Source organism: Syngnathoides biaculeatus, chromosome 6 (genome assembly GCF_019802595.1).
Source record: "Syngnathoides biaculeatus isolate LvHL_M chromosome 6, ASM1980259v1, whole genome shotgun sequence".
NCBI classification, from domain to species: domain Eukaryota; kingdom Metazoa; phylum Chordata; class Actinopteri; order Syngnathiformes; family Syngnathidae; genus Syngnathoides; species Syngnathoides biaculeatus.
The window spans coordinates 299,924-312,977 of NC_084645.1; the positions used below are offsets into that span (position 1 = coordinate 299,924).

Consider the following 13,054-nt stretch of genomic DNA (forward strand, 5'->3'; position numbering starts at 1 on the left):
TCAACGGCCGACAGTTGAGCGCACACGCTACTGTTTATCGGTTGACTTGTGGCGAGGGGCTTTGCGGAAGCATCACATTGACCTTTCGTTTTACGACGTAGAAAAGCGTAGACGTCGGTCTTTTGAGGTAAAGGAAGGATGTTTTTATTCCGCAGCAGATGTCTGAATGCGCCCACCTCCGTCTAGACTAACTGATGAGTTGACACATGTAAAGTATTGTGCAGACGTTTATCGTCTGGAGTATAGGCGTTGGGGGACGGATTTCTATGAACTTGCTCGTGTAACGTGAAAATAAAGTCTTAGACCCCGTAAGATATTTTGCTTCCCATAATACGAGTTGTAAAAGAAAGTAGCCTAATCAATAGACACATACACATTCAGTTGAAGCCAGATGTTTACATACATTGTGAAAAAACACATTTCATTTTTTTTTCCTCACTGAAGTCAAATCAGACTAAACTTCTCCTCGTTCAGCTCAGTCAGGATCACCAACATTATTTTTTAAATGCCACAATAATTAGAGAGACAATTTCTTAGGGATTTTTGTGTTTTCTTTTAGATTAAAAGTTTACATACACAAAAATTAATGTCTTTAAAGAATATGGGGAAGCCCAGATAATGAGGAAATGACTTTTGAAGGTCTTGATAGGGGAACTGACGTGTGAAATGTGGGCTAATTGACAGCACACCTGGAGATGTATGTAAGCCCACACCTCAAACATTCTGCTTCTTCATTTGAAATCATGGGAGATTCAAAAGAAATCAAACAGTAAATCAAGGATTTGTGCAGCTCTGCGATTCCGGCTCATCCTTAGGTGCAATTTCCAGATGCTTGAAAGTCCCATGTTCATCGGTTCAAATTATTATACGGACGTATAAACATAATCGGAAATGTCCAGCCTTCACACCGCTCAGGAAGGAGACGGGCACTGTGTTTTGGTCTGAAATGTGCAAATTAACCCCAGAACAAAAGCCAAAGACCGTGTGAAGATGCTGGATGAACCTGGTGAGAAAGTGTCATTATCCACACCAAAATGAGTCCTGCACGGACGTTGACTAAAAAGCCACTCAGCGAGAATGATGACATTACTATTCATCCATTTCTGAGCCGCTTATCCTCACGAGGGTTGCGGGAGTGCCGGAGCCCATCTCAGCTGTCATCGAGCAGTAGGCTTGGTACACCCTGGACTGGTTGCCGACCAGTCGCAGGGCACAACGAGACAAACAACAGTCACGCAATCACACCTTGGGGGAATTGAGAATGTCCAATTAATGCATATTTTTGGAATGTGCGAGGAAACCAGAGTGCTCAGAGAAAACCCACGCAGGCACAGGGAGAACGTGCAAACTCCACAAAGGGAGGCCAGGATTTATATCCCGGTCTTCCGACCGGTTAGGCCAGCGCTCCACAGCTGCATCAATACTTGTAAAGAAGCAAAAAAAGCTAGATTTCAGTTTGCAAAAAGACACCAAGACAAAGATCTTAACTTCTGGCAACCTGTCCTATGGTCTGATTAAACTAAAGTGGTGATGTTTAGCCATAATGACTTACATCTGGAAGAAAATGGAAGAAGCATGTAGACCTGAGGACACCGTACCATCTGTGAAGCATGGAGATGTCAGGAATCATGTTGTGGGGCTGTTTTGCTGCCACAGGAACTGGAGCGCTTCATAAAATAGCTGCCATCACGAAGAAACAACATTACAAGGAGATAGTAAGGCAGCATCTCATGACACCAGCCAGAAAGCTAAAACCTGGGTGCAAATGGATCTTCCAAATGGACAATGACCCAAAGCATACTGCCAAAATGGTTCAAAACTGGCTTGAGGATAACAAAGTCAATATCTTGGAGCAGCCCTCACAAAGTCCTGAACTGATTCCCATCAGAAATTTATGGTCAGATCCACAAAGGTGTGTGGGAGCAAGGCAACCCACAAAGCTGACTCCATTACACCAGGTCTGTCAGAAAGAATGGGCCAGGATTCAAGCAGAGTACTGTCAGAAACCTGTGGATGGTTACCAAAAACATCGGCCCCAAGTCATGCATTTCAAAGGAAATGCTACTCGATACTAAGGAAATGTTATGTAAACTTTTGACTTTGATGAAAATCTAAAATTCTCCAAGAAATGACCTCATTATTGTAGCATTTAACAAAATTAAATAATTTGGGTGGTTGTAACTCACCTGAAACGGGAGAGGTTTTGTCTGATTTGACTTTAGACAGTAAAACAAAACAATTAAATGTATTTTTGCAGTTTATGTAAACTTTTGGGTTCAACTCTATATAAATATAGAAAAAGCTAGATAAAGGATTTATATCTCACTAAGTTGTGTTTTTTATTCAAGCAAAAGCAAAAATGTACAGACGAGAACACTTAAGTATAAAACTAAAAACATGTTTAACTATGGCGGCACAGTGACTCAGCTGGAAAGCGTTGGCCTCACAGTTCTGAGGTCCCAGGTTCAATACCGGTCCCGCTTGTGTGGAGTTTGCATCTTCTCCCTGTGCCTGCGTGGGTTTTCTCTGGGTACTCAGGTTTCCTCCCACCTCCCAAAAACATGCAACATTAATTGGAAACTCTAAAAATGTTTTTTTTTTAAACTTCTTGGTAACACTGGTTTATTTCCATTCTATGGAAGAAAAAATGAATTTACTGTACATTTTATAGTGAAGAAGTTCATCTTGAACAGATTATTTAATTTCCATTATTTGCAGTATTAGCCACGTTGAATTCACCAAAATCTGAGCAGATCTACTGGAATGTCTTACATACTGTACTTTATTCCACTTTCAAGCTTTGACCTGGAACATTCTAAACGATGTGATTTTCACGTTGTAGTCATCCCACTGCCATGTGCGCGGCTGCTCCTGGAAGCAGTTCGTCCCCTGTGCCTCACTCAGGATAATTATGTCATGTACTGTATTTAAACCTCGTGTGTCGTGTCTTAGTTAGCCAGTTTGTTGTGTATTTGCCCCATTGCCACGTTCCGGCGTTCCTGTGCCACCACAGGCAAGTTTAGTCAAATCTTGTTTTTGGCTTGTAGTTATCCATCTAACCTCGTTTTCATGGTTTGGTCCTTGCCTTCTACCATGTGTTTTTGTGCTTCTGCCTTTTTTGGACTGCTTACCTGTGTATGACCTCTGCTTGGAATTAAACCCCCCTCGAAAACCATGTCCCTGCCTTGGAGTCCTGCATTTGGGTCCTACCCCATACCGCTTGCTTGTGACATTGATGATGATTTGAAAAATGCCCTATGACTGACAAGGCCCTGCATACCTTGCAATAGCTGTCCTAATGTACTGCATGTATCAGGTTTTTTTTAAAGGTTATTTTCATTCTCAATTTAGTTGGATGGCTTCTGTGTCACTGCATTGACAGGGGAATACCAATTTATAGTTAAATAAGAATATTTGAAGTGCTTGTATTATAAAAACAATAGACTTTCAATTCAACTCCTTGAACCCAGATGAATGATAGGATTTTCAGATCAAGAGCCCTTATAGCCATATGAATTTTACTTTTCCTCTTGAGTAATTTAATCCTCTCTTTCACAGGAAGCCTACTGGCATGGACACACAACAACTGCAAATTGACACAACCACTAACGTGGATAAAGATCCGTCCCTCAATTTCCTTTGCCGCTTATCCTCACAAGGGTCACGGGGTGTGCTGGAGCCTATCGCAGCTGTTAACGGGCAGGAGGCGGGGTACACCATGAACTGGTTGCCAGCCAGTCACAGGGCACAGCGAGACAAACAACAGTCCCACTGAAAATCACACCTAGGTGCACTCTAGGTTGTCCAATCAATGTTGCATATTTTTTTTAAATGTTTTAGGAAACTGGCATGCCCGGAGGAAACCCACGCTGACACGGGGAGAACATGCAAACTCCACACAGGCGGGACCTCAGAACTGTGGGGCCAACGTTTTTTAGGTGCGCCACCATGCCGCCTGGATAAAGATGAACTTGTTTAAAATAATTGCAATTGTGTAGACGGTGTACAATCAAACCTTTTACCACCCGTAGCCACTGGATGGTAGTATAAGCTTCAACATGGCAGTGTCACATTGAGCTTGCTTTCTTCTCGGTCTTTCTTTTTTTTGCCATTTCTCACTTCATTGTGTTGCATTAAGTGAAAGAAACAGGGGTTCCCTTTTATTAGCACAGAAGGTTCAGGTCTGAGAAAATAATTTGTTGATGCACGTAACCTCCTTTTTACTTTACGTTTTAAACAAATGATCAAATGTCTAATTGTTGGGAGTTGCTGTGCGATCTGTCAAGAGGGAAAACAGTTTGCTAAGGATAAGATTTACGACAGCTTGACATACAAGTGGTGAACCAGGAAGAATGAGACAGAGAGGGACAAAAAAAGATTCCATCTGTGTTTATAAGTCCAAAAATTCACCAAACTTAATTGTGGTTGTACATTCCAATACCTTTGTTCAAGTGTCTTTGGTGTGAGTCAGTTGACACCTTTGTGAAAGCAAGAGTTCATCGAGTTTTGAACTGAACTATTTAGAAGTTTGTTGGCTCACGCATGCATTACGACATTATAGTGAAAAATATGGCCAAAGTCCATAAGTTTTTTTTAAAACAAAATTATTGGAAGTATCATCATGTATTACACGAGTCTGCAAATCCTCTGAGACTTTATCCTATCTTTCGACACTTGTTGATGACTGAGCAGCCAAATTATGTACTGCGGTAATTCTTTCACTTGTTGTGGTACCGTTTACCAAAAAAACGAAGGACTAGTGGTGAAGGCAAGCTACAGAACAAAGCTGTGATGATGATGATGACAGAAGCACCTCAATTGATTTCACTTGTCAGGGCTGACCCAACGATTTGGCAACCCCAATTGTAGTGGAAATATCACGGAATATACTCTAAAATATATTTCTATTGCCTGCAGGTGATCTTAATTTTGAAAACACTTGTGGACCATGTGAAATGTGGGATATCCCAAAATTTTCAGGGGGAGTATATAATTTGTTAGGGTCACAGGAATAAGTGATAATCAAAAAAAAACATTTATGTATAATTGGGATAAGGAGTAACAAATGTGTAAAAATGTAAGATTTCTCAAGTATTTCGATTTTATCTCGTTGTAAACAATTGTTTGAAGTAGGGACAGGCAACAAAATGTTCCAGTGTTCAAAGCTAAGTTAATCTTTTAAATTGTGTTAGCTATGCAATCAAATCAATGCACACAATTTTTTTTTCTCTACAGTTGATGTTATTATGCATTCATACATTTTGTTTCCTTGTGATGCAAATTGTACCAATTGAGTGCTATACGTGGACTGCTGTAGTACAAATGGTTGTCTTTTACTCATTTAACAACGAATAATGCAATGTTGCTTATTGTGGACATATTTCTTTTTATTAAAATTTAAAACAGTTCCCCAGATGTTTCAAAAACCTGTATGTGACATGTCTTTCACCAGTTATGGAGTTCTAGTACAGGTTTCCCCCTTTTTCATGTTTCACTGAAAGTAGCCAGTTTGACTGAATGACTGACTATTGTGCCAGTAGCGAGTCCCGCTTGTGTTTCCATGATAATTGGTGGTGGCGCTTTTTACTTTAAGGATCAGAGTCCAAAGGATTAAAGGATTTTTACTCACAGAGACACCACTTCATACAGTACACTTTGTGGGTGTGGCACATGGACCCTCACTGTAAATGACCGGCCAATTCTGTCCACTAAAATGTACCACTAATGGTAATCTGTGCATCTGATAACAAGTATTGCAGGACTGCTTACCTTTTGGTTTTGATGTGACGAGGAGGGGTGTGGCACCCGTGGGGCTCGTGGATGCTTTTGCATGATAAATGCTTCAGACAGTGTTGTCAAAAGTGGGCCCGGCGCTCCCCCGTGACAACGTGGCCAAGCTGAGAAACTTGGGGTGGGGGCGGTTATAATGTAAATGAGCAACCACTGTTATGCAATAATGGAACAAACAGACAATAGTGGCTCACTTGCAGGAAAAGACAAGTGTCAAAATATTTACGTGGTTGTTTAATTTCACAATTGATGCGGATCGTAGCTATTTCCGTAAAAGCCATTTAAAAGCATCCATTTAAAGTATACTTGCCAAGAGTGCTAATTTAAGCGTTAACCATATATTATATACATGAAGGTTTCCTCTCATGTCTTCAACCACTTAATTTTCATATGGCTTCTAGTCTGTATGGAAGGAAAATAGAAGGTAACACACACACCCACTTAACAAATGCATTTATGTGCACATCAACAAAACCCTCGCGCCCCTTTCCAAACAAACTGACTTGGCTCACTCTCCTCTTTCTCCTCCCTCATCCCTCTTTCTCGTGCAGGTCAAGGAAGATAGTGAAAAGATAAATATCAGTGGCAATAAAAGGCCAGCATCATGAATAATAAAACAGCAGTAATCTTCTACCGGTGATTTATATATCTTCACCCTCTGATGGCTGCACACGCACAACGTGAGCGCATTGAGCGCTGTTAAATTGAGACGAATGGTGATGCACAGTGTGGAAGTGGCGAAGGCAGGAAGACATGTACGCACACATGCACACACACACACGCACACACAATCGGCAGCAGCCACTTACCTATACACACAGACAAGACACCCACACGTTTCAAAAATGAACACGAGAGATTCATGCCCAAAATATAACGTCACGAAAAGTCTCACAGCGTCTCAGAGATTGGCAAGTTGTCGGCGAAGAGAAGTGGGACTTTGCAGGCTTTTATTTTGTCAAGGGTCAAACTCACTTTGGCTGATGGAGGAGAAGAGGTGGGGATAAATATAGCTGACCAGGGCGCATCTTCTCGTGCGGCTTTGTGTGCTGGGCAGGACGTGAGATGAGAGGTCACTTTAGTTGTCAAAAGAGAAAGCTTGCCCTACGTGTACCCACACCAGCATCACATTTCAATATTGCAGTTTGCTTTTTTTTTTTTAACATACCGCCTCTTTGTCGATGAGCCACAAAGATGCAATCCTTGTGAAAAAAAGTATATATGTAACAAAAATGAAGTAACGGAGGTCAGTCAGTCCTCTGGTTTAACTTATTTTCAAATTAAAGGGAGACGTGCAGTTTTATCATTCACTTCAATAGATGTATTTATTAGCTTAAAAGAAGACCAATTAAAAAAAATACTCAAATCAAAAGCTTCATCATTCACTTCAATAGTAGTATTTATTAGCCTAAAAGACCAATTTTTTTTTCAATTCTCAAATCAAAAAGCTTGATGTCAGTCATAATATGGACTTTTTTCATTACAATTTTGTGCATTACTAACATATTTGTCACATGGTTTTGCCAGAACACATCAAAGAATAGAGAATTATAAAACACAGCACTCCTGTGACCCTTGTAAGCATAAGTGGCTCAGAAAATGGATGGCTGGATAAACACAACATTTGAACTATATGAAGTGAGGCTCTTTTAATTGGGGGACGAGAGAGTGGTGGGGGGTGTAACTTTGGGAAAATGAAATCACAATATTGCAATAAATAGCAATATTATAAAGACGAAGTCACACTTTTTCTAGATCAAAGTTACAAGAAACAAGTAATTGTTGAAAAATGTGAACATCAACATTCCTACATCAATGTAACAGTAATTTCAGTGTGGTACAAAAGCATATATTTTCCATTTTAGACGTTTATTTGATGTTTTCATTTTATATCTCTATGACATGAACTAGAACACGTCTCACCCAGTACAGCGTATGTCAAATTTAGCAGGGTACACCATTGTGGTACATGTTGACAGTCATTGTGTGTCACAAATCAAGCTCGATGGCAACAGGAGAGGCCTGCCAGACTGAGGTCTTTGAAAGGACAGTGACATATAATGCAATCCTTTCTGATGTCACCTAAATCCATGCTTTGTATTTTTCATGGTATCACATGTGCGGAGAGGTAGCTATACTGTATATATATATATATACACTGTGTTAGGCTAGGGCGGCACGGTGGATAAGGTGGAAAGCATTGGCCTCACAGTTCTGAGGTCCCAGGTTCAATCCCGGCCCCGCCTGTGTGGAATTTGCATGTTCTCCCCGTGCCTGTGTGGGTTTTCTCTGGGCACTCCGGTTTCCTCCCACATCCCTAAAACATGCAACATTAATTGGACTCTTTGTGTGATTGTGAGGGCGGCTGTTGTCTGTCTCCATGTGCCCTGCGATTATCTGGGAACCAGTGCAGGGTGTACCCCACCTCCTGGCCGTTCACAGCTGGGATAGGCTCCAGCATGTCCGTGACCATCGTTAGGATAAGCGGCTTAGAAAATGGATGGATGGATGGATGGATGGATGTGTTAGGCCAGATATGGACAAACTACAGCCCGCGGCCCGTATACGGCCCGTTAAGCTTTTCAGTCCGGCCCACCGAACTTATCCACTTAAAAAAAAATAAAAAAATCTAAATCCTACATAAATCTTTCATCTGGTCCCTGCAGTGCCAGCGTTTCCCCAATAGGTGGCGGACTGAACATTGGTGGACCTTTGTTGGAGTGTAACATACTTTTTATTTCACTCTTATTTTCCGTGGCCGGTTGAGTCCTTCTGTAAAAATGAGCGGACCAAAGACAGTGAGTGCACAGTATTTCATAAACGGTGGACAACGAAATATTTTTAGACTGAAGTCCGATCAATGGCTGTGCGTCTCATATGCCAAGAAGCTGTTGCACTTATAAAGAGTACAATATCTGCCGTCAATTTGCAACGAAGTATGCAAATTATGCTACCAGTCCATGCAAGAACGGGCGGCTACTGCACACAGGTTGGGGGCTAAGTTACAGACTCAGCAGAATTATTTCACCGACAAACTGCAATTCAAGAGTCAAGTATCAAAGCAAGGTATTGTGTGCTATTTTAAACTATTTACCTTTCCTCCTCACAGTATTGTGCCAAATAGTGTGGAAATGCCACATCTTGCATATTCATTGAGACAAACATACTATCAGGATGAGGGCTATTTTACACGTTTGAAATACACAGTCCTCAGTGCGCACTGTTAGTAAATCGGGTTGTACATTTATTTGCATGTGCATACTGTGCTATGAGGTGCCGTCAAATTTTAGAACCCAATGTGGCCCGCAATTTAGAAAGTTTGCCCACCCTTATTTTAGGCCCTCATTGATGGCAAAACCCATGTTGATGTGTCATTTAACCTTTTGTTCCATCTGCTAATTGTGTTTGCGTTCTGATAAGCGATACATATAATACTCGATAGTTGGGGTGATGTGGTGATGTCCCACATACACACAGTAAAATGAATGAACAAGTGTTTTTACTTACACACTGGTGATGATTCATTTCCATTTGTGACGAGGGTTAATCAAAGTCAACTGCATTGATACCCAGAAACTTTTAAAGTTCATTTTATTTATTTATTTTTGCTTTTCTTCAAATTGTGAGATGTAGTTGTACAATGAATGAGATGTAGATGTACAATGAATCCTAGTGATAACATTCAGATAGTGAATGCTGAATTGCACCTACTAAACTCAATCTCGCTGTGTTTGCTACAGATGTTGTTCCATTCCCAAGCAGGTAGGTGTGAGACAATTTAGAGATTTAAAAACAAAGAAAATAATATAAAATGCGCAGGCAGCCAGTGCAGGTTGGCCAGAATTGGAACGATGTGTTCCCTCTTACATACTCCTAAAACGAGTCAAACAGCAGCATTTTGAGACAGCTAGAGATGTTTAATGAAGGACTTGCTGACTGAAGAGATACTGAACAGGTTTAACATTTATGACGATATTGAACAGGTTTAACATTTATGATTGTACATGCCATTTGAATACTGTATTTGCTCCTAAGTGAGGAAAAATGCTCAGATTAGTCTTGATTGTTGGTATGTTAACCCTTTTCGTGTTGGATGCTGCAGTAGTATAATCTGCAGTCGCCACTTTGCTGCTCTCATCCCCGCTGATTCATTTAATGCAAAATGGTTTTCATTTTCCCATCGTATGGCTTTTAAGTGGGCAACCAACCACCCGTAACCGAGCCAGGAAGAGCCTAGCTGAGTTGAGTGGTTGCTGTCAAGTCCACCTGGGCAAATCGTTGACAATGAGCTGCATGTGACGCTTTCATCCTTTTGCTGTGGGTCTCCATGACTTGAAAAAATAAACATGTATTTTTTATTTTAGTTTGTATTATATTGCAAAGTTTGCAAATATTTTACACGGTTACATGAAGTAGTCCTTTTGAATCCAAGTTGACACCTGCATGTGTGCTCCAGACATCCTAAAATGATAACGCACCACAGACGGATGTGACATTTTTTGGTTTGCTGTGGGTGGCTAATTTAAATTTGGCTTTGTTTTTACACTCAAATACAATAGACTTTAACTATTTTATATGAATGTAAGCATTAAACAAGCATATTTTTTCAGCGTTTGAAAGGTTTTCGTTACATGCAGAATTTTTTTTTGTGGAGCAGTTCATTGATCTCATGAATGCAACAGCATTTTTTTTTCTAAACATACGGGGAACCCCCAGCCCCTACCCCAATAATTGGATTGTTATCCTCATTTTATATGTCAAAAGGGGTTTGTGGCTCTTTTTTCCCTTTCTTCTGTGGGAGACATTCCAAATAATTCTAAATATCTCAAGTCTAGTTGTATTTTTAATAATATTGTGACAATGAGTTAAAAATGACTTATGCAGGTGTCTATGCTATCAGTCTAATGATGTGTAGGTACACATGCTCATACAGGACTGAAATAAAGTAAAAATAGGTAATCACCACCTGTGATTTCAACTAGCAAGTGACTGCAGTCAACTGCAACAATGTTAACGCAAGATGATTAGTTTGTAAAATAGGTTAGTGCCTCATGATCAATGAACTCTCAAACATGCTCTGTTTGATTTCCATTAAGATAACTGCATTTGTCTGATCTTAATGCGGAACGATTCTATACTGAGACTTTACTTTGACTTCAGAATGGTTTTATTTGGACTGCTGAACATGTGCTGCAGGTTTGTGTGAAAATAGCTGAATGGTTCATTTTAAAAATCCGAAGTTTCTTTTGCATAACACAAATTATTGGGATTTTTAAGATCATTGCATTAAGCTGTATAGAAAATAATGTTTTCCTTCTCATCCCATACTGCCCTTTATTTTCCGTTTGAATTTCTTGTTTTGTTCCTTCATCCTCCTCTCCTTTTCTCACTCATCTTCCATTTCAACGGCTCACACACAATCGCTGCTTGCAATACTAACGTGCAACAAACAAGTAACTCTTCATTGTCTCTGCCGCCCTTTGTCCACTCAACCTCTGCATCTTTATTCCTCCTCCTGACTGCCTGACACTTATCTCCTGTCCTCTTCCTCAGCCAAACAAATGTCTTTTTCATCCTCTTCAATTTCACTCTTCTTCTCTTAAGTTAACCGCTCCTCTTCCTTCTTCTGTTCTTTTTTTCCCCCACATCCTTCCCACTGTGTGATCCGTTCCAGACATGCCGGTTTGGTGCTACAACCTATTTAGGGTTCTGCTGCTGTAGCTGCAAAGTAATTGGAAGTGGAGTCACAGCTAGCACAGACAACATTGTACTCATATAGGTGTGAATGTGTCTGTGCATGTCTGTGGGTGTGTCACAGGGATGACAAGTCTCTCTGTGTTGGGAACAACATACAAAAGGAAAGGAAAAAAAAGTGCTATAAGGAAAATGACATACAACTGTCATTATTTAGTTGCTAATATCATCAATAACAGCTTTCACTTTGACTTCACTTCAAATCTTATATGCGGAGTTCACGGTAATCATATCAGTTCTTAAAAGAAGACATGGTGAAGAACATAAATTATTTCTGTGAGAAGTGTAATAGTTCTGGAATAATTTCAATAAATGTTGAACTGTAACAAAACAAAACCTACAAAAAAGTGGAGCTAGTCCCCCCCCCCGACCATTAAAATGGTAATGGGAAACTTATGCCAGCCTGTACAGTACAACCTCGATTTAATAGGGGTGATGGGTCCTCTGTAAAATCTAATGGAAGCACTTTTTTGTGGGCCAAAAACTCTTGTACAGTACAGGTTTGTAGTTTTTCCATGGCCTACAAATGCACAGTAGAGAACAATGTCATTTTTAGGTTTATCGAAACTTACCTTGCTGGTCCTTGGGAGGGATGATTATCTGTTCCAACCAATTTTTAGTTCCAAACATTATTTGCTGTCTGTTAAATACAAAGTCTGTTAAATTGGGGTCAGTTAAATTGAAGTTCCACTGTATTTTGGTTTGCTACTATCCATGGCAGTTGACATAAAAGGTGGGATTAATACCATTTATAGTGAAGAAAATGAGCATTTGAACACCCTGCTGTATTGCAAGTTCTCCCACATAGAAATCATGGAGGGGTCTGAAAATTTCATCATAGGTGGATGTCCACTGTGAGAGAGATAATCTAAAAAGAAAAATCCAAAAATCACATTGAATGATTTTTTAAACGATTTATTTGTGTGACAAAGCTACAAATAAGTATTTGAACACCTGTCTATCAGCTAGAATTCTGACCCTGAAGGACCAGTTAGTCCGCCTTTCAAAGTCCACCTCCATTCCATGTATTATCCAGAATCACATGCACCTTTGTGAGTTAGCTGCATAAAGACACCTATCCACCCCATACAATCAGTAAGACTCAAACTTGTAACATGGCCAAGACCAAAGAGCTGTCCAAAGACACCAAAGACAAAATTGCACAACTACACACGGCTGAAAAGGGCTACGGAGAAATTGCCAAGGAGCTTGGTGAAAAAGGTCCACTGTTGGAGCAATCATTAGAAAATGGAAGAAGCTAAACATGATGATCAATCTCAATCAGAGTGGAGCCCCATGCGAGCCCCAAGCAAGCTATCACCTTGTCGGGTCACAATAATCCTTAGAAAGGTGAAAAATCAGCCCAGGACTACACAACAGGACTTAGTCAATGACCTGAAAAGAGCTGGGTCCACCATTTCCAAGGTGACTGTTGGTAATACACGAAGACGTCATGGTTTGGAATCATCCATGCCACAGAAGGTTCCCCTGCTTAAACCAGCACATGTCA

General features: G+C 40.4%; 1 protein-coding gene and 1 long non-coding RNA gene across 9 annotated transcripts in view; both read left to right on the top strand.

Annotated features, from left to right (window-relative positions):
* The first annotated feature begins 19 nt into the window (after positions 1-19).
* Positions 20-5,408, top strand: LOC133501827 (uncharacterized). The gene is made up of 2 exons (XR_009795295.1): positions 20-127; positions 3,559-5,408. It is a non-coding gene; the product is annotated as an uncharacterized LOC133501827 (long non-coding RNA).
* Positions 5,409-7,313: 1,905 nt separating this feature from the next.
* LOC133501824 (uncharacterized) overlaps positions 7,314-13,054 on the top strand; it is a 161,621-nt gene continuing 155,880 nt past the window's right edge. For all 8 annotated transcript variants that reach the window (XR_009795289.1, XR_009795290.1, XR_009795292.1 and 5 more), the window contains exon 1: positions 7,314-8,856. Coding sequence is in view for 3 of the 8 variants with exons in the window: in XM_061821860.1 (XP_061677844.1) it covers positions 8,668-8,856 (189 nt within the window). In the remaining 5 variants the exon portion in view is untranslated. The remainder of the gene's footprint in view (positions 8,857-13,054) is intronic.